General features: G+C 40.9%; 2 protein-coding genes and 1 pseudogene across 3 annotated transcripts; all 3 read left to right on the top strand.

Moving 5' to 3' along the window:
* Positions 1-4,399: 4,399 nt before the first annotated feature.
* On the top strand, positions 4,400-5,491 carry LOC147443209 (uncharacterized; annotated as a pseudogene).
* A 39-nt stretch (positions 5,492-5,530) lies between these two features.
* LOC147443208 (uncharacterized) lies at positions 5,531-6,272 on the top strand. Its single transcript, XM_086529115.1, has one exon. The coding sequence runs from the start codon at positions 5,531-5,533 to the stop codon at positions 6,257-6,259; it is 729 nt and encodes a 242-aa protein (XP_086385241.1). The 3' UTR covers positions 6,260-6,272.
* A 1,204-nt stretch (positions 6,273-7,476) lies between these two features.
* Positions 7,477-10,401, top strand: LOC147443207 (uncharacterized). 2 transcript variants are annotated; one of them, XM_086529117.1, is made up of 4 exons: positions 7,477-7,609; positions 8,003-8,187; positions 8,271-8,468; positions 8,895-10,401. In XM_086529117.1, the coding sequence occupies exons 1-4, from the start codon at positions 7,537-7,539 to the stop codon at positions 9,066-9,068; spliced, it is 630 nt and encodes a 209-aa protein (XP_086385243.1). In that variant the 5' UTR covers positions 7,477-7,536; the 3' UTR covers positions 9,069-10,401. The 2 variants fall into 2 exon arrangements, with proteins under 2 accessions (XP_086385243.1, XP_086385242.1); XM_086529116.1 differs by lacking the exon at positions 7,477-7,609 and having other exon boundaries at positions 7,905-8,187.
* The last annotated feature ends 17,467 nt before the right edge of the window (positions 10,402-27,868 follow it).

The raw sequence follows: 27,868 nt of genomic DNA, 5'->3' as shown, positions 1-27,868 counted from the left end.
CAAAAAAAAGTAAATAATCTGAGTTTTGGCCAACTCTTGAAATTTTATACCTCGAAGTGTCTTTGAGCTTACCAACTAGTTCAAACAACTTTTAGGCTTACTCTCCAATCGGATTGAGTGGTTTCGAGTCTTTTCGAGCTATTTCTAGCCGTAGACCTGAAATTTTGCAACTTCCAATAACAACTCACACTTGATTCCTTCAAAGAGAGCAATGTTGTAAAATCCACCTCGGATCTTACTTACCCTACTCCTAGATTCTCATGCAATGGGGTTGTGGAAAGTATCCACTAACACTCGTTTTTTTGTTTTTTACGGTTTTCAGAGCCTTGACCTTAAGACTTGTCTCGCCTTTCAATCATTCTCCAAATCCTAATCTAAATCTACAATCCTACAATCCTAAAGGCACTCAGCAAGTACGATTACTTCCAAGCTACCTCTACATAGCAAAAGACGATAATCTTAAGCTATGCGATTTCTAAAAGAAAGTTTTGAACTCTAGGCAAACCTAGAGGAAGTTAAAGAATAACTTCACAAGATGCTTGCGTTTTTTCCTAGTTTAGGAATCTTCGATCTCCGACAGCGGCACCAAATGTGGGACGCATGTCTAACCTCACCATCCTATCTTATTGCAGTATTAACGAGAACCACGATTAATTTGTTAAACCATGGGATGAAGCTGATTCGACTAGTGCATAGAGGCTACAAGAGGCTGTCCATCTCTCGGAAAATAACTAATAAATCGCATCTAACTCAAGCTACACTCAAGTGACTTAAATCACCAAAAGCCAATCACTCATCGATAAACAAATCACATCTGTTACAACATCAAATGACATTCAAACATAACAGAACTTCTATGACAAGTTTATAAGACCTAAGCACACATGCTTATGGTTTCAAATCTCACTTTAAGTCAAGTTCCAAAATCGCGATTATTAACAGTAGTGGATTTTTGACCTAGTCGTTTTCGACCCAGAATGCATCTAAATGCTTAGCAATGATGCCCCAATATCCCGCCTATGCTTAGTTTTTGAATTAAAAGTATACATTCCTAGTTATGATGAAATTAGGCCGCGGGTCGGCGACTCCAAAAGCTTCAAAATACTGTGAACTGCTTACGTCAATGCGTAGAGCTTTTACCTGCGGTTGCAATGCAACAAACGCAATCGCAATGTGACAACCGAAGAGGGAGTAGGAAGCACGAGAAGGAGAGGAGTGAACGCCGTTATCTCATGCTGTGTATTTCTTATCCAAGAATTTATAAAAAACTTACAAAAATTGGCTTTTATACCTTAGCCAAGGTTTTGGGTGGTCAAAACTAATAATCTGGAGTACTACCAAAGCTGGGTAATGACTGACTGATACAATCTGGAAGCTTGTAGCCACAGCTCATTAATTACAGAGTTTAGCCGAAAAAATAGGAGTTACAATATTCCTGATTTATCAAAACAATAAATGTTTTACAAAAAGAACTCCGAAAAATGATATCCGTGTTAGCTTGCTGCTAACACAAGGACCCAGCAAGATGGGTACCCATTGAGCTTAAAGGTGCAAGAACAAAACATCATACCAGGAAACAGGCCGAAGATCCCACAGAACTACTAGAAAAGATGTATCAAGAAGCAGAAGCCTTGAAGCTGAGGGAAGCCCAAGAAGCGGCAAGAAAAGTGAAAGAGACGGCAAAACAACAAAAGCAAGCAGAGGAAGCAACCGAACAAGGAGCAACACAACATGATCAGGGTGATGTGTCTCTCTGTCCTTCTTCACCCTTTTCTGAACAGCAATATGATCACCCCATGCCGAGCCCACCACCTTCACCAACAGATAAAGCCAAAAAATCAGAGTCCACCACAGAGACAAAGCCTGAGCAAAGAAAGGCATCTAAATCATCACAAAGAGCAGCAAAAAGAGCACCGAAAGAGCCAAAAAGGGCAGCAAGTCCTACTCTAGCTGAGGACAACACAAAGTCTAAGCAACTAAGAGAACAAGAGGCTGAGGCAACACCCTCTACCCAACACAGCAAGAGAAGGCCGAGGCATCCACGAAGCCTCAGGATGACAAAACGGCAGAAAATTAGTCACAACCACAAGGAGAACCAATAGCCATGAAGTTGGTACAGCTGCGTTATGTCGGCACAAGTTAATGGCTCCTGCATTCATATGGCAATACATGACAAAATGGGGGAGTCAGTACCAGATGCCGACCACGGGAAGTTTTTCCATGATGTGTATGCCACATGTGGCAATTAGCAGGTCAGACATTGGTTTTTAATATCTAAAGATTGAAATGCTCGCAGATGCAGTGAATTTTCTCTCTGGCTACTCTATGGTTCAATTATTTGGCCACGGTGTTCTTTTTGGAGGACTATTTCATGGTTAAAGATTGAACAAGGCTATTTGTCGTGGTTACGTCAAGTTTGGGGTGGTCAACACTTGGAGTGGCCGCCACTATCGGCGAATGACAGAGTTGGTGAAGTGCGACTCCAATGGGGCGGCCAGGGCTACTTGAAGCTATGAGTATTTGGACTCGGCGACCAAGACCTTGAATTATACCAATTTTGCGGAGCTTTTGGTTGTGGTCAACCTTGGGTGGGATCAACAGGCTGTGTAAGGCAATTTAAAAATATCGCCATGCTTTTAAAAAAAAAAACGTGAGGAGCTGCAGGTCCAGGATGGCGCCACCAGGTGGCGGAGCTTTTTGTCGCCCAGGGAAGGAGGGTGAGACGGTGAGCTGCATGGCAAAGAGGACCACCAAGGGCATGCGAGACAGATGTCTGCAAGATCATGAGGGAAGCGCTGGATTGCATAAGGAAAGCCTATCAACACACTGGGAGAGCTGGACGAAGCAAAAGCCGAGGGGCTACCGGCAAGTAGGGACACGACTGCTAGTTGCATGGCGGGCTTTTGAAGGGAAGCACTGCAGTTGAAGGGGGGTGTAGCAAGAGGCGGAGGAGGACTGCAAGACGGGAGAGGACGAAGGTGTTGCGGGGGTTGTTGCAGTAACCACCAAAGAGGAAGGAGAGAGCACTGCAAGAGAGGGATCAGCCCCGACTGAGCCTGAGTTCTCAAGAGGCAAGAGCTGCAGGGACGAGAAGAAAATTTGGGGGGTCTCATCATAAAAAAAAGAGAGAGAGCATGCTCCAGAAGCTTGAAAGGCTGCTAGCTGTGTGGAGGGCCGTCAGCTTCACATAAAGAAAAGAGTAGGTGCTGCAGTTCAAGGGCGGCCTGTAGGATATGCCGAGAGGGCTGCATACGCCCGGGAGGGACTTGGAGGCCATTCAAGAGCACAGAGGACACGTTTAAGAACGTGGTTTAGAGCGGGGTTGCCTGTGGCGAGGGTCTGGTCCGATGCATGAGGAAGAAAAAGCAACACACAAAAAAAGAGTCCCATAAGCAGACGAAGGCAAAAATGAAAGGGTTATTATAAGTGAGTTGAAGACAACAGGCTGCAAAGAAAAAAAGGGTTGGGAGGTCGTCATCTGGAAGGGACTGGTGGTGATCAGGCTGGGAGAAGCCAAGCAAGGAGTTCACAGCGTCATGAGAATCGGCGGACTATCCATGTTTTTTGTGAAAACGATATCATTGTACAGTGCTATCATACTTTTGACTTGAATTGAAGTGGCTCATAGCCTGAAGGTTCTCCGTCATCTTCTCTATCTCAGCTTGACGACCTCTTGTGCTTTGGCTTGGTTGTGTGCATGTATTGCCCCCAAGTCGTGTGTGTGCGCGCGCGCCAAGAAAAGCGAAATAGAGTACATGAGGGGATAGGAGAGATATGGCAGGTATGAGCTAAAATATGTTTAAGGCATAAGTATCTATCTGATTGAGTGTCATTGTTTAGGTGTATGAGGAAAAAAGTGATTGATTGTGAGTGTGTGTCATCGGTGGTGTCCGAGACGAGTTGATACAATTGGAATTTGTAAATTGGGCTATATTAAGTGTGAGTTTGTGTGGTTTGGGGTACTGGGTATCTGCTGAGCTATATAGAGGCAAGTATACAACATGTTGTGCGGGTTTTCCTCTTCCCCCTTTGCATCAATGGTGCCCCCACGAAGGACTCGATGATCGCGTTGAAGAAGACAGTGCAAAGAGAAACCGAAGGATAACATGGCTTCTCGAAGAAGACAGTGCAAAGAGCAACCGAAGGATAACATGGCTTCTCGAAGCTATGGCCCTGTTTTCACAAGTGAGGAGGATCCAGTCGATTGGATTGCAGATTTTGAATTATACATGCTATCACTGCGAATGCCTAGTGAAGACAGCAAGATGGACACTATACCATTGGTGCTACGAGGCAAGGCAAAAGCATGGTTCGATACATTACAGGGTGAGCCGCGAGACAGGCCTGGCAGGCTCTACGGGCCAGTTTCTTACAAAGTTTTCAAAAGGAAGTATCACCTATGGATATGGACGCGAAATTGAAAGCTCTCAAGCAAGATGTAAGTGAAGAATTTAATACTTTTCTTAATCGGTTTGAAGAATGTCGGGCAGAATTAGCCACATCAATGCAATTGGCCAACAACGACTATTTCAAGATGGACAAATTTACGGCATGCCTACATCCCAAGGTACAAGAAAAGGTGGATTTCAAAAGCCCCGAGAACTACAACGGTGCTGTAGCAATCACTCGAGCAAAGAGCAGGAAGATCAAGAAGAAGATCGAACAAGGTATGATGGGATACGAGCGACCACTGATCCCTCAAGGCGAGGTTCGTGCAGAGGATCAAGCGAATCGTGCAGTGGTAGCTATTCCTCAACACTAGGTACATACTATTCAAGATTTATCAAAACAAATGCAAGAGCTTTGTTTGAGTGTGATGGACAGAGGGCAGCAAAGAGCGGGTAGAGGAAGAGCTAGGCAGCTGCCTGGCCGTTGTTATAATTGCGGCAAAGAAGGTCACTATGCATCGGATTGTCCACATCCACCAAGGGAAAGAGGAGGTATGTATCCACTCTTCGGAAGAGGAAGAGGACAAGGGCAACTCAACGGGCAAAGAGAGCAGCAGTCTGACAATCCTATACCTCCTGCCTCTGAAGGTAATGAAGAAGCTCATCGTGTTAATATGATTGGAGTAGATGAACAGGTAGTAGATGTTTTGGCCAACAAGAGAGCACGTGAAGGAAGAGAGACGGAGACAGAGTAGGAGACTAGAGCTCGCAAAGGAAAAGGGAATGTCGGTGAAGGTAGAGAGCAGGTAGAGACGAGCAAAAGAAGAAGGAGGTGTAAAATCAAGCAATCCAACTACCAACTTGGAAGGGATCACCCCGAATATGACTTGATGAGTGACGTCAAGAACCAAAAGGCTAATATTACTTTTGGTCAGCTGCTTGCTTTAAATCCTAAATTGCAACGTCAGTGGTCTACTAGTACTAGCACCAGGCTTCCATGGGACAAAACAAGAGTGCATACTGTGGGGAATCTAGCATTGAGGGTTGGGAGTCCAGCGGATGTGCTTCCACTTGTTGATGCTCTTATTGAAAAGAAGATGTAGGTACATGCATACATCGATGGAGGGGCCCAAGTGTGTGTCATGACCGAATCCACCATGAAGGATGCAGGACTTAAAGCAGTGGTAAGATCTAATGTGCGAATGAGGATGGCCAACCATACCAAGGCCAGGTGTTTGGGCATAGCACAGGATGTGAAGGTAAAAGTTATGGGTGTTGAATGCCTTATTGATTTTTTTGTTATGAAAGCTGACAACAATGCTTACCCTATCATATTGGGTAGACCATGGCTTCTTGCAATGGGGGCCAAGCACGATTGGGGGAAAGGGGTATTTACTTTATTTGATAAAGAGAATAATAGGCAGGTGATGCTTGATCTACGGACGAGGGAGAGTTTCTCTCATCCTATGGTGAAGGATGAGGGAGATGATTCTACAACAAGCTATGAATACGAAACGGAGTCAACCTATGATGAAGGCTACACATATATAGAAGAGGGAAAGAGTGATGACGACCTCCTCCACGTTGATGTTGATATCTTTGGGGTTACTATCAATAACTCTATTACAAAAGAAGGTATGCAAGCTCAAGTTTCCTCTCTTGATGCCCAAGAGGTAAGAGGTATGCTAGGAGAAGACTTAACAAAGCAAGAGAAGGAAAATTATGTGCAACTCTGTGCATCCTATCCTAATTTGTTTGCCACTGAGTATAAAGATTTGCGAGGTGCCAAGGAAGTCAAACACAAGATCATACTCAAGGAGGGGCATAAACCAAAGGCACAAAAGCTAAGGAGATTAGGTGAAATTCAGTAGGAAGCTCTTTGGCAGGAAATCAACAAGCTATTGGAGGCAGGCATCATCTATCCCGTGCAAGAATCTGAATGGGTCTCCCCGGTTGTCATAACAGCTAAGAAGAACGGCAAATGGCAAGTGTGTGTTGATTATAAGCCTTTAAATGCTGCTACCAAGAGGAACTATTATCCTTTACCCTTTCAGGATGAAATTTTAAATGAAGTTGCAGGTCACGAAAGGTACTCTATTATGGACGGCTTCTCTGGGTACTTCCAGATAAGCATTGCACTTGAAGACTAGTTGAGAACCACTTTCATTTCGCCATGGGGCTATTTTGCCTACCGTAGAATGCCCTTCGGCTTGGTGAATGCTTATGCAACTTTTCAAGATTGGATGAACAAAGTGTTTGGTCCCTACCTTGGTAAGTTCATCAGAGTTTTCATGGATGACATAGGGTGTTACAATTCTAGGAATGATCATTTGTCAAAGTTAAAGTTATGTTTCTATCGATTGGATGAAGCGGGTGGTCAATTGAATCCCAAAAAATGCAAGTTAGCTCAACCTCGAGCTCACCTGCTAGGGCATCTGGTCTCACAGAATGGTATTGAAGCTGATCCAGAAAAGGTAAAGGCTCTTGTGTTGATGGAGCCTCCCAAAAGTGCTACACGTTTGGCATCATTTGTGCATAAGTTGAAGTAGCTCTCTCGCTTATTTTGGATGCTTTCACATTATGTCTACCCTCTTCAAAAAATGAGTCAACAGGTTCATGGCTTTCAATGGAATGAAGACACACAAGCAACTTTTGACAGGGTTAAGGAAATCCTATGTCAATTGCCTACTGTTTGTCCTCCCAATCGTGAGGATGATTTTTATGTTGCTATGACAGTGGGTACAGTTGCCATTGGTGCAGTTTTGTTACAAAAAGCGGTGCTACAAACCCGTCTACTTTGAGAGTTGGATCATCAGTCCAGGGGAGATGTCATACACAGAGTTTGACAATGGGTGATGACCCTAGTGTTTGCTTGCAGGAAGTTCAAAGTGCATTTAATTGTTCGCAAGTTTTATGTGCTTACTTCTAACAATTTATTACCTGAAGTGATGCTTCACCTATGACCATGGAGGTGCATTATGAAGTGGGTGCTAGAATTACAAGAGTTTGATTTTGAGTTTAAAATTGATCACACTTGCAGGTCACATCTCGCAGACGTGCTGGTAAATAAGGGTGTGGATTTGCCTATGTATCCCAGGCTGGTTCGAGAAGAGGCAAATGATGAACCGGATCTAAAAAAGCTTTTGTCATGTCGTTCGATGGTGCTTACAGGAGGGTTGTCCAAAAAGCCGGAGGCGGGATCATTATACAGGATCCACAAGGTAACACTATTTTTTCAAAAGCTTATGATTTGGAGGATGTGCATACACACAACGAGGCAGAGTACTTGGCTCTCCACTTAGGCCGTAAGCAGTGTATCGAGTTTGGGATATCCAGGCTCATAGTGAAGGGAGATGCTCTTTTGGTTATCAAACAACTCTTAGGGCAATGGCAGGTGAAGAGGGACTCTCTCAAGCATTGGTTTTTTTCTGTTAAAAAGTTATTGAACTTTTTAAAAGTAGTGCAATTCAAGCATGTTAGGAGGGAGCAAAATCAAGAAGCTGACTAGTTAGCCAGTAGCCGGGTACAAATGCATGTGGCAGGTTTATATGTGGCGCCTGCCAGCTATGCAGGTAGGGAAACACTGAAAGATGTTGATGGTTTCTTGAGCACAGGTCAAGGTCTCGCAGGCATCTCCAAGCTACAGAGGAAAAGGATTACCCAAAAGGCTAGCAGGTTCACTTTGATAGGTGAAGACCTTATGGTATACGGCCATGATGGAGTATTGAGGAGAGTTCTCTACAAGGAGGAGATCGGCATGGTTTTGACGTGCAATGCCATGAAGAAAGCGGACATCAAGGTAAAGATCAGGTTCTCTTTCGCATTCTCAGAGCAGGTTTTTAGTGGCCATCTCTTATACGAGATGTTCATTACTGGTGTAAGACATGTCACGAATGTCAAGTTATGGGTGAGCGGCGTTTAGTAGCAGAGTCACAAGGGGCTATCTTGGCCCAAAATGCATTCGAAAAGTGGGGATTGGACGCTATTGGCCCGCTTCTCAAGTCTACAAGTGAAAAAAAGTACATCTTGGTAGCTATCAACTACCTCACTAGGTGGGTAGAAGCCAAAGCAGTCAAGGAGGTAAATGCTTTTTCAGTTGCTCAATTTTTATTTGATTCTATCTATTGTCGGTTTGGAGTTCCATGGGTTTTGATATCAGATAGAGGATAGGGATTCCGCAGCAAGCTAGTACGTGTATTGGTAGAGAAGATGGGAATTCAATACAGATTCTTGTCTCCCTATCATCCATAGTGTAATGGTTTGGTTGAAAATGCAAATGGTCAAATCATTAAAATGCTCACCGAATATATTTATAAACAGGTGGAAGACTGGGAGGGTAATCTTGATAAGTGCTTATGGGCCTACATAACTTCTTATAAAGTGGCCACCAATTTCACTCCTTACGAATTGGTGTTTGGCAAAGAAGCAGTCTTACCTGTACACATCTAGTTAGGTTCATTAAACGGTTTATGGCGAGTTAATGTGAATCAGCGAGATGTTTTGCAGGACATAATCACACACTTGGAGGCTTTGAAGATGGATCGAGAGGCTGCAGCAGATTTTTATGTGCAACAAAGAGAGAAATGTGTAGGGAAGTTCAACAAAACATTACCAAAGAAGAAGTTGCATGAAGGTGATTTGGTCATGAAGTACAAGATCTACCTTGATTTCACATTTTAGAAAAAGTTCAAGAAGAAGTGGATTGGACCCTAAAGAATTTCCAAATCTTTCCCTAATGGTACTTATCAGTTAGAGCGGTCCAATGGTAAGCCTCTTCGACACAGGGTAAATGGAGTTCGTCTCATGCTCTACTTCGACAGGGCTCTCACGCCGGATGTTCATCAAATTATTGTTGAAGGAGCTGGGCATCCCACTTAGGGGTGCAGTCTAAGATAGCACAGAGACATAAATAATACTTTGTACATGACTTTATTTCATCTTTGCATAGTATTAGCAAGTTTATAGTTTTTAAACAATAAAGACTTGGATTGGTTGAACATAAATATTCAACCAGCGGGTTGGACAATGATGGTACAACTGAGTTATGTCGGCACAAGTTAATGACTCCTGCATTCATATGGCATCATGCAAATACAGGACAAAATGGGGGACTCAGTACCAGATGTCGACTACGGGAAGTTTTTCCATGATGTGTATGCTAGATGTGGCAATTAGTAGGTCAGGCATTGGTTTTTAATCTCTAATTATTGAAATGCTCACAGATGTAGGGAATTTTCTCTCTCGCTACTCTACGATTCAATTATTTGGCCACGAAGTTCTTTTTGGAGGACTATTTCATGGTTAAAGATTGAACGAGGCTATTTGTCGTGATTACGTCAAGTTCACGATGGTCAACACTTGGAGTGGCCGCCATTATCGACGAATGACAGAGCAGGTGAAGTGCGAGTCCAATGGGACGGCCAGGGCTACTTGAAGCTATAAGTATTTGGACTCGGCGACCAAGACCTTGAATTATAGCAATTTTGTGGAGCTTTTGGTTGCGGTTGACCTTGGGTGGGAACAGCAGGCTGTGTAAGGCAATTTAAAATTATCTCCATGCTTTAAAAAAAAAAACATGAGAAGCTGCAGGTCTAGGATGACGCGGAGGACACGTTTAAGAACGTGGTTTAGAGTGGGGCTACCTAGGGGACGAGGGTCTGGTTCGATGCATGAGGAATAAAAAGCAACACTAGGAGGTCGTCATCTGGAAGGGACTGGTCGTGATCAGGCCGGGAGAAGCCAAGCAAGGAGTTCACAACTTCATGAGAATCGACGGACTATCCATGTTTTTTGTGAAAACGATATCATTGTACAATGCTATCATACTTTTGACTTGAATTGAAGTGGCTCATAGCGTGAAGGTTCTCCGTCATCTTCTCTATCTCAGCTTGACGACCTCTTGTGCTTTGGCTTGGTTGTGTGCTTGTATTGCCCCCAAGTCGTGTGTGTGTGCGTGTGCGCACCAAGAAAGAGCAAGATAGAGTACGTGAGGGGATATGAGAGAGATGGAAGGTATGAGCTAAAATAAGTTTAACACATAAGTATCTATGTGATTGAGTGTGAGGAAAAAAGTGATTGATTGTGAGTGTGTGTCATCGGTGGTGTCCGAGAGCAAGTCAATACAATTGGAATTTGTAAATTGGGCTATATTAAGTGTGAGTTTGTGTGGTTTTGGGTGTTGGGTATCTGCTGAGCTATAAAGAGGCAAGTCTACAACATGTTGTGCGGGTTTCCATCTACCCCCTTTCCAACGTCACCAAAGGACGCACAAGAATTTGCAGAAACATCAAGTCATCTGGCACGAAACGAAGATTGGCACTCAAATGATGAAGTGATCCTGCAAGTTAATGAGTATTTTAAACAAATGTAGGACATGACTGAATGACTTCACTCAGCATCACTTAGCCGTAGCACAAGGGCCAAAGAATTAGAAATGGTGATTGATGCATTCCAAGGGGAGTTTCTTGATCGACTAAACGTCATCATCGAAATACAAAGGCAAGTGCAGAAGTTGAAAGCGGAGGATGAACAACATCAGCTTGCAAGGGATAAGCAACAGAAAGAGATGGAGGAGCTTGGTGATTTGCTTACAAAAGTGTTAGATGCATGCAAAGCAAAAGATGAACAGCTGACAGAAGTTATAAACAAACTTCTAACTACAACACTATCAGTTCAGAAGATTTAGGTTTAGTTGGATGTAGCCAATGCCTCCTTACAGTACTCAGAACAAAGAATAAATGATCAGGCAATTTTCTTGCCACAAATCAGAGAAAATCCCTCAGTGGCCTCGATCAAAGGCACAAATGAGGTCTACAAGGCATTAGAGAAGAAGAATAAAGACCTCAAGCTGGAGCTTAAATTGGATCAGTCTCAGCACATAGACCTGGCTTTGATGCGGCTTTAAAGAGAAGACGAGCTGCTGAAAGAAATAGTAGAACTCAAAAGAGTCAACCAGCTATTTGAGAGAGGGACGACCGGAAACACGAAGAGGCGGGCACTTCAGAGCAGCCATAGCTAGAGATCCCCGAGTTTCATTTGCTGAGATGGAGACACAGCCAACCAAAGAGCTAAGTGGCGAGCAAGAGTTTCAACTACACATAACCGAAACAGACACAATGCCAATGGTCTAGCTCTCAAAGGCTGATAAAGATGCACTCAAGGAAAAAATTACACAAGAGGTAGATGAGTAATGGAAGGCATCAATGGATTGGGAACTGAGAGTTCTTCACTCCGTCAACGTTACAAAACTCACTCCCTATCAAATCAATGCACAATGGCACCAACAATCCCTACCCTATCCTTTGATTAAAGTGGAGTTTCTACAAGTGAAAGAAAGGCTTACATCGACATGCAAGTCAAGGGTGCAGATCAAGACCACCCGAAGTGGAGGCTGAACTGGCTGAACAAGAATCTAAGGTATTTGATTCTGTTCACAAGAGCACCTGCAACCCTGCAAAAGGATCCTAATCTCTGTCTTGTACCAAGAGTCAGGACTTGGAAAGCACATGAGCCACTCATAAAGAAGCAGCCAACTTGGTTGAATGACCCCAGATTTCCTGCTCCAAAAAAGGGATTATTGATGGAGGAGTACATGGCGAAAACCCTAACGGGCACCATGTCCTTCTTCAGAAGTCTACCAGATTTATCATGTGCAATATTATACAAAATCTACTATTATACAATATTATGCAATATTGGTTGAATGCTGCTCACTTGCATTGAAGTATTCCATGAGCCAGAGAAAGCAGGCACCCCGTGGATGTCATTCCTCGAGGGTAACAAAGGGTTGTGTTATGATCTCAGTGGGAAACCTTTCGAAGAAGTCCTCTATGGATTCTATGCCAGATGTATGTTTTTACCTTCCCACAATATGCTGGCATTTGAGGAAGCGTTCTACACATGGTTCTTCACTTGGAAAACAAAAAATATTTGGGCCAGTGATTAGCAACCTGACATCACGCTTTGTAGGCTACTCAGCCGTGGAGCTGAAGAACAAAGTCACCATGCAGTTCTTGCAAGTGCTAGATAAAGAGAGAAAGATCAGAAGAGTCCACTTGAGATTAACTACCCACAATCATTGCCAAACCTTCACACAACAACATGTCCCAGAAGCTTACATGTCACATACACTCAGGGCTATCATCAAACTGCCAAGAGATGTGCTAGACTTAACATGCCAAATGACTTGCAAGATTTGAAAGACGATTCTCACTATTGAAGAATTTGATGACATAGACAAAGTGAAACACCCCTAGGAAGTGTTTCTTGAAGGGATTGATGGAATCACCTAGAACCTAGAAATAGAGTGATTCTATGATCATGGATATGTATGCCAAGATAATGTTTCTTCCCTCACATTACATGCAAACATTTGAGGAAGCATTTATGACGGGCTTCTTTGAGATGGATTCTACCATCTTCAACCTGATGGATGAAGGATTTGCAAGCACAACACATTGCTTACCAGAGCATGCTGCTAAACAACCCACTCAAAGACTTATCATTCAAAGCATATACCATAGCTAGGGTGAAAAAATTCAACAAAGTCATCAAGACCTTGAAGAAAAGGCAATGCGACTACTAAAGACATCCTCTAGCTTTCACGAGGATGTACAACAACCAGGAAGGACAACTTGTTTTGTCAATGCAGCTAACGGGAACTCTTCTAGTTGAACACACCCAGTCAAAGCCACAACTTTGATATGTTGTATTTTATTTTTTGAGAATCCATGTAAATGAACATTTGTAATTTTGATCAAAAGTTGTAAAACTTTGAGATGTAAAATGTGATCATGTACTCAAAGTGAAAGTAGTCGGCCATTGGCAATTTTGAAATTCCTAGGTATAAATATCAAAAGCCCTTGCTTGAATTGAGGATTATTCTTGGAAAAGGAGAGATTTTGATGTACAATTATGAAAGCGGCTACTCTGCTCAAACTTGTAATACATTCTTCTCATGATTCGATAATCCAAATTTCGTTTCATGAATTGCATTTTGTTCCTTGTCTCTTATGTGGTGCCACGCGTTGCGGTGGCTAATTATAAAAGCATGGCCATTGCTCTCGTGAGTTGTGACATGATCCTCCTTTCCAAAGTGAAGAAGTTTCAAATATGTTTTCTTAATGCTCCCACTATGATGATGCTCCACTATGTATACTAGTATGTGACCCATGCGTTGTTGCAGTCAAAGAAATATCACCTCTATTTTTGTAGGGCTATTTTCTCTTCCAAGTGGAACACTATCAATACTCTCTTTCTACATGTATATTCTATTGCATTTTTGAAAGTGATGCATGACACAACCTCTTGATAGATTCTAACAAACATGAATATATGTAAGATGCTTCAAAGCATTCTTTGATACCAAGCTTGGGAGATTCTCATAGACATTATTTTTCTTGAGGGATCTTTCAATTAAGTGTAAGCATTTCAAGTTCGGTTGTGGTTTGAGACTACGTGTCTGTGGGTCTTATCTTCATTTTGGAGTACTTAAAGCACTATTTTTTAACATTTTGTTTATAAAAGGTGTTATTAGACCTGTGGAGACATACTTATGCTATTTTTGTTGCAATTTCTGGGATGTGGTACATGTTGGATTGTGCTTTTGTACCTTATCAATTGAACACTTTATTTCATATACTTGTCCCATTGACCTAATATAGCTTTCCTTAAAGTTTTGTGGCAATCTGAATTTGTTTAGTAATCAAAATGGCATGTTAACCTATAGTGGTGAGATAGGACATATGCATATTTTTTGATATGGGAGTGATGGTTAGCTTGTTGAGTTGATGTGTTTGCTTGTTAGGTTCACTTCTTGAGGATTAACACCCTCAAAGAGTCTTTGTGCCCCATTCGAGACACTTACTCATCCAAGAAGCAATGTGTCAAAAAGGTAACAAAATGCTTTTGGACATTCTCAAGCTCTTTCCAAGTGGACTTTAAGATGTTCCCTCCCCACACTTAACTCCAAAAGAAGAACTGGTTTCACCAATGTGTCAAAAAGGTACTTCTTGAGAACCCTGCACTTGATGTTTTCCGCATTACACATGTTCTCAAATGCATAATATGCTCTGTTTCCGACTTCCAAGGCTCAAGCTCTTGGCTATGGATGCAAATCCAAGCCAATGAAAGTTTCTTCTTCTCCATCTATACTATTCTATTACTAAGCTATGCTAAGAGCTTGCCCATGAGCAAGGTACATGGAATATCAATTCTCTTGCTTGAAAAATACTTCTCTCCACCTTCATCTTCCACTTCCTTTCTCCCTACAAGGGTGTTTAGGGTTTGGAAAGAAGGGTTATACCATGGAATCTTGAATACACCATCTTCTTGCTTCAATCAAGGCTCCACAAGAGCACAAACATCTATTGTAACAAATATATATTTTGAGAGGACTATAATACAAGTTCTTTTGGAGGGGGGATTGGCTCCAAGAAAATACCGTCCTCATTGAGTTGTCAATATTAATTGGGTATTCTCTTTGAATTGTGTGCATTGTTAAAGTGTTTTTGATGTGTGATAGTGTAAAGAATTCAGCCCAGCACAACCTATGTTCTCCTTGCTATCTCTCTCTTAAAGGAAATCTCTCTCCTTTCATAGTTAAATTCCATTCAATCTGGAAGTAGGTGTTAGATTATCTGCCAACTTCCCACATATGATAACTTTGTGCCAATGGAGTGACATAATTGGTGTTGTTAAGTTTGAACTTTAAAGTAATGCCTTGCCAATCTAGAACTCCTTTGTAAGTCTGCATCTAGGGAACACCTAGGATGAGTGATTCATCAAGGTCTGTGTCTGCCATTACATGAAATTGATGTTGACAAGGCCATTGATATTGATTGAAACTTTTCTTGACCTAAGTTGACCACCTTGCCTTGGGTTTTAGGTCAAGAAAAGTTTCATCCAGGGAACACCTTAGGATGAGTGATTCATCAAGGTTTGTGTCTGCCAATACATGAAATTTGTAAGTCTGCATCCAGGGAACACCTAGGATGAGTGATTCATCAAGGTTTGTGTCTGCCATTACATGAAATTTGTAAGTCTGCATCCAGGGAACACCTAGGATGAGTGGTTCATCAAGGTCTGTGTCTGCCATTACATGAAATTGATGTTGACAAGGCCATTGATATTGATTGAAACTTTTCTTGACCTAAGTTGACCACCTTGCCTTGGGTTTTAGCTTGAGGTCTATCTGATTTGTAGTTAATGGTGCATGTCATCTTCATGTATGTAGAGTACTTGGTGACATTCACTCGAGCTCCAATGTCCACAAGTGCTTGCTCTATCAATCCATGTGGAAGCTATATTTGGATGCATATATCCATGCCTCCAAGACAGTTTTTCTCTTTCTAAATTGCTTCAATTTGAGGAGGTGTTGCTGTACATGAGAGAATTTGCACGTTGTTTTATCATTCCTTATGCTTTAAAATCCACAACTTAGCTTCCTTCTGAGCATGTGCTTGATTAGCTTGGAATTTCTTATTTCCTTTTACTGCATCATGGATCTTTTTTAATAGTTGTTAGTGGTAAATAATACTTCTTCAACCTACATCCACTAATCTAGTTGGGCATCTCTTCTCCCTCTTATGTCGTAAGATTTATGGTTGCACTTGATGATATGTCTTGAATCACAAATGGGCCATTTTCTCACTTTTTTAATTTCTTGGAATGTTGTTTGAAGGTGTAGACTAATACATAGTCACTCTTTTTGAATTCCTTATTGAGATCACATATTGATCATGAATTTCATGTGATGTTTTTACGCATAGATACCTATGGTAGGTCGTATTCGAGTCTCGTCTAGCCTTTTGAGAATATCTAGCCTCTCTAAAATCTTGTGATCTCTCCACTCTAAGTCCTTGGCTACTTGAAGTGTGGTAATCAAGAAATCTATGGGCAATATGGCATTAAGTCCAAACACCAAGTTAAAAGGTGTCATTTCAATCGTTGTTTTGTAAGCTACACAGTATGCCCATGCAATGTAGCTTTTGGTCGCAAAATGATCTTGACTCACTCACTATTTTTGTGAGCACCATGCATAGGATTTTGTTTGCGCTCTTCACCTGCCCATTAGCTTGAGGGTGATAAGGTGCTGATTTGCGAAATGATTTACCACATACTCATCTACTAGCAAGGACTCAATCACTTCATTTATGAAGTGAATCTTTTTGTCGCTAACCATCTCAATCGGAGGAAATCCATACACCGAGCAAAAAAGATCGAGCGTGTAATTTTTCCAAGCAAAAGTAAATAGAATTGTAACACAAATTTCTTTTTCAATTAAGCCTTGCCATAATCTCAAGTGCAAGCAGTCCAACAAAATGGTCAGCTGGTAGAGGATTGAAAACTCCAACACATGAAGGTCATTGCTGCTACAATATAAATTTATATTTGAACATAAGATATCGAAACTCCAAGCACCCCTCTTGCAATGGCAATTGCAGGAAACAAGGAAACCATGTTTGATCTTAGCCCTGAGTCTCATATATGATCAAGACATTTAGTGAGATTTAAAGTGTAAAATTTTTGTCACATGTTCATGCTACTCGTTGAAATTTAAAGCCCATTGGTTGCACGATCTTCCCCTTCCTTAGAAAAGGAGTCACGACCTTTACTTTTGCTTTTGAGTTCTCATTCGTTAGTCTCATAGGAGTCAACTAATACTCACAAAATGCATGGTATTTGCAAGATTTTTAAGACTACAAGCATTGTCTCCTAGATTGCTAATATCAAAGTCAAAAAATGGGATCACTTGATTGCAAAATTTAATAAATGCTACTAGTATTTTGTGAGACTCGGCTCTTAAACATGCAGGGTAATAAAATAAATTGAATGCGCTTTAATCTCTCTCTCTCTCTCTCTCTCTCTCTATATATATATATACACACACACACACACACACACACACACATACACCTGAAGACTTGTATGATAGAGCCTACTCTTGCTGCTAAACCGCGAGGGCTCTGGAGGCAGAAATCAAGCACTCGTTCTTGAGCAAGCGAGCATCAATCATGTAGTTGAAGTCTCCAGTGATTAAGAGGGAATGGCTGTTCACATTGGAGCAGGCGGGCGTAGTGGACCTAAAGGAGATGTATCCTAGCCTGCAATTAGGAACGACACTACTAGAGTTAAAACGAATTACAACAGGCCCTTGGCAGTGTTTAGAAAAAGTGTCTTAGCTTACATTTGTGCCGCTTTGAAATTGAAAAAGGTCGCGTGAGAGAAAGAGAAAAATGAAAAATCCCGCCTAAATTTTGTTAAAAATAGTGTAAAAGTATAAAAAATTAGCTCCAGTTTTCAAATTTTCCTTTTAGAAAACCCATGGGCAGGAATTGTGTAAGGTTTGAATAATGATTTTTCTGGAACATTGACCCTTGGTTCAGAAACTGCACTCTCAGGGGAAAGTGTCCGCCTGATCATCAGTAGCCTGGTAGATCATTTGCAGCGAACAGTCGGTCGGCAGCTCGAGCCTCAGAATCCATGGGCGCAAAATAAAGGAGGATCTAGCCTTCTCGGCCCAGCTTTCCTGTCACTACAGGTGAGTGACGTCTACCGTAGAGAGAGAGAGAGAGAGAGAGAGAGAGAGAGAGAGATCATAGAGAGGGACAGCGGAAGTGAAAAACATAAAGTAAATGGACTGAGATTATACTAATCTAGCGATGCAGCTGCTCCTCACAGTGTGGCGAAAAGCTTTTGAAAGCGAGAGTGGCCACGTCTGCCCTCTCAGTCTCTCTCTTTAATATCTAAATCTGTGCCGCAAGCTGCAGTGCTTCCAAATTAGGGGGACAGGGCGACTTTAATTAGGGGAGCTGAAGCAGCTGCTAAAGGACAACAAATGGTGCTAGTAGGTGCGCTCTCCGCCATGAGGATTTTTTCTACCTGTATCCTTAATCCAACAGGGACATGGCTCTAGTCCATACCGCGCCGGCGCGGGATATTTAGGGCCAGAGTCAGGAGCTCCAGGATTCAAACGTTCACACAGAAAGTCGCATTGATCACGTGCCCGACCAGCTCATAGTCATATGCGATGCCAGCAGCTAGTAGTGGCAGTAATAATATAGCTGCTATCAGGCAGATGGCAACGCAGTTTAGCAGCTCTCAAGATCACTTTCATGTTTTGAGACAGCACCTAGCCTTATAGGGCGCAGAGCCCGGGCATAGTTTACCTTTGTGATGGATCATGGAAGCCCTGATTTTAATGGAAAGCTCTGGAAGTCGAAGTGCGGTCATGTGCTTCCCCTATAACGCCGGGACGTGCCCCTAGCTAGTACCGCGTCGGCGCGGGAGGGTAAAGGGCAGAAACCTAGTCTCTTAGGTTTATCAAAATTCATGCAGTGTAATCAGGCGGAGGGCCACGCGGTTAGCAGCTTGCAGGATTAGTTGAATGTTTTGCGACAACGCCTAGTCTAGGCAGAGCCGGGGCAGAGCTTACCTTTGCGATAAGCTCTTTGTGATGGCAGCCCTGGTTTTAGGAAGATTTGGAAGTCGATGTGGAGTGTGCTTCCCCCTATAATGCCGGGACGTGCCCCTAACTAGTACCACGTCGGCGCGGGAGGGTAAAGGGCAGAAACCTGGTCTCTTAGGTTTATCGAAATTAATAGAGTTTAATGTACAAATCAGTGAAAGCATTGGAAGGCGTAACCTTCACTCCACTCTTGGTTACATTAATTTCTTTCCTTAGAGGTTTTGCCATGATTTCAAACACATTACACTATTTTCTGCTAATTCCCAAGTGGACGTTTTTCCCACACATTGGACCCAGCGTTGAAATTTAGAATAGAACTGTATAGTTTAAGTCATCAAACAAAATTAGCAGTGAGGAACAGAGAAGAAAACTAGGCATCAAGTGGGACTTCATCAATTAAACAAATAAAATTAGTAGTGCCTTTGGAGCAAAGAAGCAAACCAGGCATTAAGTGGGATTTATCCCTACTCAGTACCGTGTCGGCGTGGGATGGATAAGGACAAAAAATATGCAATCTGTTGAGCTTGCAAAGCGAACTTAGAATCACATGGGACATTACTTCAATCAGCACCACGTTAGTACAAGAGAGTTAAGAACTTGTTAATTAAGTGAAGAAAACTAGTTAACTGCGGAATTGTAAAGCAAACAAAAGATTCACATAATTGTTTTGGGATATGGCTCTAATCCATACCACGTCATCACATGATAGATAAGTTCAATGTCCCGTTTTCTTAACAACTTCTTGATCTGCTTGACCTTTACTCTGTCTGTGGCCTTGTTTACATTTCAAGTGCCATAAAGTTTTTGAGAGTAAGTATCCATTTTCAGGATGGGACATTGCCATAAATTCTTCTCGCCAATGCGTTATGCCGGTTAAGAGGGATGTTTTGGTGCATAGATATAATGTACATTGTAGGCTTTTAGAGTCTTTCTCAATGGCCATCCTCAGCCACTGCCAAAATGTGCCACTCCAAATAATTATGTGGCCTCGAAGTCTTAACTTGAGATATACAAATCATATTATGGCTATGCATTAATTGTTTGTATTATATCACCATCATAGGCCTATCCTTCCTATCATCATACTACTATGCATTTCTTAATCATATCACCATTATAGACCTATCCTTCCTATCATCATATTGCTATTTATTAATTAATTATATCACCATCATAGACCTATCTTTCCCATCATCATCCAATTGCAAGGCCTTCCGGGACACTTTAGGGCACTACCCTAAAGTGTCCCGCATCGACACGGAAAAATTTAGGGCAATGTCCAAGTGGGTGGCTCGATTGAGCCACAATGATGGTATGATTCAACATAAAGGAGATATTGGCATTGCCATGTTTAAAGTTGAATGAAATTCAGTGTTCATGCTTCAATGCTTTATTCTAATAAACAAAAGTAGAGATTATTATTACTGATCCATACGGTTGGGAGCATTTCATCATAGCTTTGCCGCCCAAAGATAAAGGGAAGCAACACAAGATAGACAAAGAGCCTGGCATGACATGTGTATTCGTTAAAAATATGGTTTGCTAAAGTAAAATAGATTTACAAACCTCACTGTGCTTTTTATATGGACTATGCTATGCATTGATGGTTTACTAATTCAACTCTTGTTTCTAACGGATAGACTCTATTCACACACAGAGCTTGCATCGTTTAGTATGATTTGTGTTACTCTTGACTTCGATATGGAAACAAATAATTTCTTCTCCTTTATTCTCTCTCTCTCTCTCTCTCTCTCTCGTTTTGCTTGGATTTTGCTCGGTTTTTATGTTCGCTTTGAAAAGTTTTCTCGTTGCTTGGTAAGACTCTCTCAATCAGTAGCCCATATCTTGTAAAGACATTCTCACACAAGAATTGCACTATCATTTTTGGATCATTCTTTTATATAGCTTTTGCTTCTATCCATTTGGTCAGATAATTTGTAGACACTATGATATACTAAGCATGTGTATGGTACACAAAGGTGCTACCAATCCTACAAATTTTATGTGCCATTTGTCAAAATCTCTTGCCCCCATCATTGATCTTAGAGGCGTTTTGTCTCTCCACATAGGTACTTTTGTTCGTTGAAATTCATCACATCTCTTTACATATGCTTCAGTATCTATGAATAAGATGGGCCACCAGATTCCTACAACAAGAATTGATTTTGTAGTTTTGTTAGCAAAAAAATGTTTGCATGCTTGTCTAGCATGAGCTTTCTCAAGAAAAGGAATGTATTTACTCTTTGTGGGACACATACACGTCCTTTCCTCTCTTGTAGAGGTGATCCTCAATCAACACATAACTCTTTGCTTTGATTTAAATGGATCTTATTGTTGCTTTGCATAACCCTCTAGTAAGGTTCCTTTTGTTAGGTAATCCACAATGTAGGAGCTCCACTTAGGTGCTACCATGACTTTGAATAGTGTTGTATGTTATATAAGTGCCTTAGTTGCACAAATTTTGCATGGACTAATGTAGTCATGGATAGTTTTGTGCATTTTAGGCAAGCATACACCAAGTCTCTTTAATCTATGAAATATTTATGCCTTTCCATTGTGAGTCTCCATGTTTTTCACATAAGCCTAGCTCAAGTACATGTTTCTCTCATTTGGCTCTATACATAACGTCAATATCCCATCATTTCCTTGCTTGTATAGACTTCCAACTATTAGTATGAGTGTTCAGGTTTTCTCAATGATTGATGGTTGCCTTTCAACCTATAGTGATCCAATGGTGAGCAAAGGTATAACATGTTCACTCCATCTTGGCACCATATCGATGATAAAAAGGTAACAATATGGCCCAGTGGGAGCTTCTCCCACGAGTCAATTTTAACAAATGGTTAGCTCCACGAGTGTCGTTCCTTCTTTCACCAATAGCGTGAAATCAAACTCAAGCAATATAATGAACCATTGAACAATACGTCCTATATTGCAAGGGTGTCTCACCAAATATGATAGTGCTTGATGATCTTAAAAAAACACAAATTTGCAAGAAGGTAGTGTCTAAACTTCTTCACCACATAGACCATTCCTAACCCTTCTCTCTCTCTCTCTCTCTCTCTCTGGTCATGTAATTCTTTTTCCACACTATTCAACTATCGATTAAAGTAACATATGGGAAAATCCATGTTTCTCTCTCTAGGTTGCGTTAAATTGCACCCTATAGCATAAGCTCATGCATCAATGTGGACATTGAAGATCTTTCTCCAATCAAGAGATTTCAAAATCAAAATAAAAATCAATCATTGCTTCAATATTTGGAATGCTTCTTCACATTTTTTGGTCCACTCAAATTTTGTGCTAAGTTGCATTGTACCTTTCCCAGTATAGGCTTCTTTATTGATCTAGTTTCCTTGAGTTCAACCTAAAGGTGAACTCTAAAAACAAAAACCAAAGAAAAAAATTTATATTTATTGAGTTTTCATTTAGAAATAAGGATTTTTTTAGTATGAAGATAAATAATTGGATTTGAATTTTGATCTTTATATAATTTAGATTATATATTTTATGTAAAGTAAATTAGTTAGAGTAGATTTAGCCTGTGCTTACCATGTGTTGAAAAGTTCACACTTTGAAGTAATTTAATTTTATAGTTATTTCTTTGTGTAGAACCATGCTCACACTTAAAAGTAACTTAAGTAAACTTAGCTAGTGATTGCCTGCCAAGTGTAGAGCAATGCTCACACTGGAGGTGATTTTTGCAAGCAAAATGGTCATCGCTTACCTTGTGTAGAGTTTGACTCACATTTGGAAGTGATTTAGGTAGGGTAACAAAAAATTACCTCACATGCACAGAGATTGACTCAGAGTTGAAGGTCATTTAAGGTAGGTTTAGAAAATTGCATGTTATGTGTAGATTTTACTCACGCTTAAAGGGAATATAAATAAAAATTAAACAATTCTTTGTCATGTGTAGAGTGAAAGCTCACATTGAAAAATAATTCTCAAGATGTAAATAACAATACGTACATTATGAAATGTTTATGTTTGTGACATTGTAGATGTTTGGTGATTTTTAAATGAGAAAGCATTTGAGATGAGTGGAGGTATGTAGATGAATTGATAGAAGGAAAGAACTCATTGAGGTTGAGGTGTAAATCTTGTAGCAACAAATTTAGTGGGAATGCACACAAAATAAAAGAACATGTGTTCAAAATACCCCCCAAAAAGGTATCGCTGAAAAGTTTCTTGAATGGGTCCTCAAAGCAAAGTTCGAAAATACTTAATTCATTTAGCCAGAGGGATGTGCATATGACTTTTGAAAATGAAGTAAGCCAACCCCTTGTGTGTACTGCAGAAGGGGGTGAAAAATGCTCCCATGCTACTACTTCATACAATCAAGCATCCGATGCTTCAAATCCCACACCTACCACATCCATTTAAAAGGATGTGGTGTAGCACCAGTTGGTGGTCAACATGCATATAGGACTGGTACTTTACATCAAGCATTTGACAAGCAATGGATGCTTGAGATACATCTCAAGTGGACTTAAGCCTTTGTTGCTTGCAAAAACCCTTGTAATGTAATCAGTAATCATAGCTTCAAAGATGCTTTGATGAGCACAATGAAGAAAGGATTTGTGTTACATGGTCACAACAAGATACGTACATAATATTTAGATAAAGTCAAAGATTTAGTAGAGAGTATTTTGAAGCATACAGTGCTTGAGTACATGCCACAATACAGATGTATAATTTCTCTTGATGGTTGGACACATTGTTTAAAAAAAAACCCTTGATAAATGTGATGCTAATTTGTCCTAGGGCATCCATTTTCATTGAAGCAATTGATACATTTTTGAAAGAGAAAACAAGCAATTTTTTAGTGCATATCTATGAGCGCGCAATTCTGAAAGAGGGTGGGCCCAAAAATGTTACTGCCATGGTCACGGATAATGCATCTAACTATAAAGGTGCAGGGCATGCAATCAAGAAAAGTATCCCGAGTTTAGATGGGTTCCATGTGCTTCCCACACTTTGAATTTTCTTCTCAAAGAATTTGGAAAATTGTCATCAATGAGACAAAATATATTAGACGCTAATCATGTTGTCAAGTTCATTAGAGAACATGCCTTACTTATGCTCTTTTTAGAACTAAATCACCAGCCAAGACTTTGCAGATCTTTTGTGAAACATGATTTGCAACATTGTATTACATTTTTGATATGTTGCAACAGGTAAAGCCTTTGTGAGATAGTTTCAGATAGAGGATGGGATATTTGGATTGAAAAGTATCCCCGCTATGAGCCCGCAGCCACTAAGTGCTTTGAACTTGTGAACTCTCATTATGTTCATGATGCGATGGTACATCATCTTGCTCAAAAGGAATATCATCATCTTGAGGTGGTATGTCAGTGTGTTGTGGTATGTTTTCCATCTACGCATAGCAAGAAGCACATGTTAGCAACATGAAATGTGCATGACCCTCAAAATTTGAAATAATTTATGGCACAATTCTTAGAAAGTACTTAAGGACTTAAATACCTAAATTGAGCAAGCATTGCACACTTTAAACAATGGCAAAAAACATGTGATTCCACGATCATTTCATCATCAATTGGCCCTCAAACTTTGACATTGCTTTAGCAACATTTTTGAAACTGAATATGAAGTAATTTATGGCATGATTTTTGACAAGACTTAAAGACTTTAAGAATCAAATTGAGCAAGCATATCATAGTGCATACTTTAAACAATGGCAAAAAACATGTGATTTCATGATCATTTAATCATCAATTGGCCGTAGACCAGAGTAAGCTACAATATTATAGCTAGAATTGTGGGCTCCATTCATACAAAGTGATAAATTCCATGCCTTTGGCCTATTAAAGGGATTCCTCTCTTTCCCTTGGGTGATATGTTGCAATAGGTTGTATAAAAATCTTGCTTTTCTTATGCAAGAGGCTATGGAATACACAAAATCAAGCATCTAAAAATCCAACATAAGCTATATACATCAAAGGCTTTAGTGAAAGGAGGAAATTTCTCTTTAGTGTTTGAGATAGAGTGTACATCCAAGGATTGTTACGAAACTGGGCACCCTCCTGTTGTAGTGGTTAGCTGCAATTGGGATAGCTGGGCTTAATGGTTAATTATGTGCTGTATATTTATTTTACTAATTGAGTTGATGATGATTTTGTAGAGTGGAATGCGGGGAGTTGATGAAGAGGTGACGACAATTACTCTTGGACATTTTATATTTGCACAGTATCTTAGAACATCATTTCAATAAGCCACTATGGCTTTGTAAATAGTGGTAGTGGGAACTCCCCTTATGGGTCATAGCACTAATGAGCTTCACTCATTTGACAAGTAAAGTGGTTGTAAAAAGAGGGGCCTCAATTTTTGGCACCTTAAACTCAAAAATAATATATTAAATACCAACTCCACAAGAGAGGTGCCGGGGAGTTTGGGGCTAGATTTAGGCCTTTCTCTTGTAGATTGTCTTCTCTACTCTCTTACGCTATGGTTATTTGCTGTGTACTCTCTAATCTAGTCTCCATCTCTTACACATCTCTTACACTCTCTTACAAGCTTGTCTATGTCAATTCTATGTTTACTGTGTGTGTGTGTGTGTGTGTGTGTGTGTGTGTGTGTGTGTGTGTGTGTGTGTGTGTCTAGGTGAGTGTGTGTGCTTGGAAATTGGAAGAAGAGGTGGACAGTTGATGGTGATTGCTAGGAAGTTTGTGTTGAATATTTAAAGTGGTCGATCTCCCCCTCCACTCCCAACAGTGGTATCAGAGCGAACAGGTTCGAATTAATTGGCAACACATTTCAACTGCAAGAAAGCAGATTCTCAAATCGACAATCTCGAAAATTGCAATTTATCAAAATTGCAATACAAAGGCTCAAGGGATTGTGGAAATTCAAAGCTAAGTAGGTCAAATTGTCGAAACAAATATGGCTTGGTCGCTAATTGGCGATGAATCAGGGACTAATTGGCGAGCAGCTTTCAATTGCGGGTGAATCGGCGGCTAATCGGCAAGAAGAAAGCAAAAGCTTGGAGGGTCAGAATAATTCAATCTGGTTGTTATGGAGCACGGAATCGTAAATCATACATAGGGAGGAAAGAAATCAAGGCAATCGGGCAAGACTAAATTTCGAACAACATTTCATTAGCCTCTAGCAACTGTCGAGACTGCATGGGAAGCAACGCTTGTAGTCGAAAGGCTACTCTGCCAACCTGCTCGAAAACGGCCGAAATTGGCATCAACGGGAACGCCCTGGCTGTGGGAGCGTTTTTGCCTCCTGGCACATGCTCAGTGGAGGACCACCTTGGCCTGCAAGTCTCCATCTTCTTCGGCGCGCTATCGTCCTCGCTGTCTGCAGCGCCAAGGAAGCTTTTCACACCTTGTTTTTTTTTTAATCCCTAAAGTAAAGGGCATGCATGCAATCGATTACCCAATAGATAACCAGGGCCGCCCATTATAGCTTTACATTTCAAAGGCTTTACACTTCTTACCTTCAAAGGCTTTACAAAACCCTCACCTCGTGGGCTCCAATGCCTTTACAAGCAATGCTTTGACCACTTAAGCCACACCTCTTGCACTTCCCCACTGCAGAACTTCAATGCCTTGTTAAATCAAGCTCAAAGTTGAGGGCCGTCCGTCCCACTCTTTGCCCTTTCAACGCTCACAATTATAATTCCAAAAGGGCAACTTCTTCAATCGACATACATCTACCAATCAAAATAACAGTTCGATGACCTTTGGCTTTTTCTTTCACGGAAGCCGGTTCTACTCATTCAAGCTACGGTAAACCTTACTTTACGTTACCAACTGATTGCCATTAATTTTGGGACTAAGGGAGACCGGACGTTGTAAAATTCAACTGGCTCGGTGACACACCGTCGGACCGTCTACTTCTCTAGCAATTTCCTAGCGCATCGCCATTCCAGATTGGACGCCACTGCTATTTCTCAGCTAAGTACATTACATTTTTGTTATTTATTTTATTTTCCGCATATTGCATCTATGAATATTACCAAATAGCCTTTTTCAGCATTACCATTTAAGTATTTATAAATAAATATATATAAGCAATCATGGCACACCTTCATCAGACACCCACGATTGCAGAGCAACTTTAAAATTTGCAGCAGTCACTCACATATGAACGCATGCGAAGGCAAGAACTTGAAGATAAATTATTGCATTCTGCACGCACCGAATCTGCACGCACCCAAGAAAAACAAAATTAGCAGAAAATCCTTCACTTTTAAAGATTTTGATGGCACTAAAGATGCTAGCAAAGTTCTAGCATGGGTGAGCCAACTAGATGACTATTTTCATGATGAAGACTCTCGCGAGCGTGAAATGGTAAAGTGTGCATCAAATCATCTCACTAGCAGCGCTGCATCGTGGTGGAACGCCACCAAACAACATGGAAGAAGACCACGCACCTGGAATGCATTTAAAAAAGTGTTTTACCCCAATTTTTTCCCACACAGTACAAAGCTAAAGCACGACGTCAATGGGATTTAATTCGACAGGGTAGAAATGAAGATGTACAGGGTTACATTGACCGTTTTTGGAATTGTCTAGTTCAATTGCAATCTATTGAACATGTTAGTCGCTGTAAATTGAAGCGAAAGTACATATCAGGCTTGGCACTACAAATTAGTGCTGAGGTAGATATGTTCGAACCAGATTCTCTATCAAAGGCCATTAATTTGGCTCTCAACGAAGAAAAGAAGAAAGGTGGACATTCCTCTCACACTGATCAACCTACTAACACTAACCGCAACAAGAGACCTCCTTTCTTTCCTAACTTTGACAAAATCAAACACCAAAGCCGTACTTTTTTCAAAAGATGTAGATTTGACAATCCTCCTACAACTGCTCAACCTCATACGAGCAACAACAACAACAACACCCAGCAACAACGAGGCAACCAAAATTGTTTCAACCAACGTTCTCCTCCAAATTCTAATGGTAACAAAAAGGTGAAGTATTTTAAATGCTTTCAATATGGTCACTATGCAGATAAGTGCCCAAATGGTCATGCTAAG

This window comes from Adiantum capillus-veneris, chromosome 14 (genome assembly GCF_014529385.1).
Source record: "Adiantum capillus-veneris isolate H3 chromosome 14, ASM1452938v2, whole genome shotgun sequence".
Classification (NCBI taxonomy): Eukaryota; Viridiplantae; Streptophyta; class Polypodiopsida; order Polypodiales; family Pteridaceae; genus Adiantum; species Adiantum capillus-veneris.
This window is presented reverse-complemented; position numbering and strand designations above follow the sequence as displayed.

Coding starts and splice junctions, on each gene's coding strand:
- LOC147443208 (XM_086529115.1), top strand. CDS start 5,531: ATGACCGAATCCACCATGAAGGATGCAGGACTTAAAGCAGTGGTAAGA.
- LOC147443207 (XM_086529116.1), top strand. CDS start 7,918: ATGCATGTGGCAGGTTTATATGTGGCGCCTGCCAGCTATGCAGGTAGG. Junction 8,188..8,270: donor TGAAGAAAGCGGACATCAAG/GTAAAGATCAGG, acceptor TACTGGTGTAAG/ACATGTCACGAATGTCAAGT. Junction 8,469..8,894: donor AAGCCAAAGCAGTCAAGGAG/GTAAATGCTTTT, acceptor GATGTTTTGCAG/GACATAATCACACACTTGGA.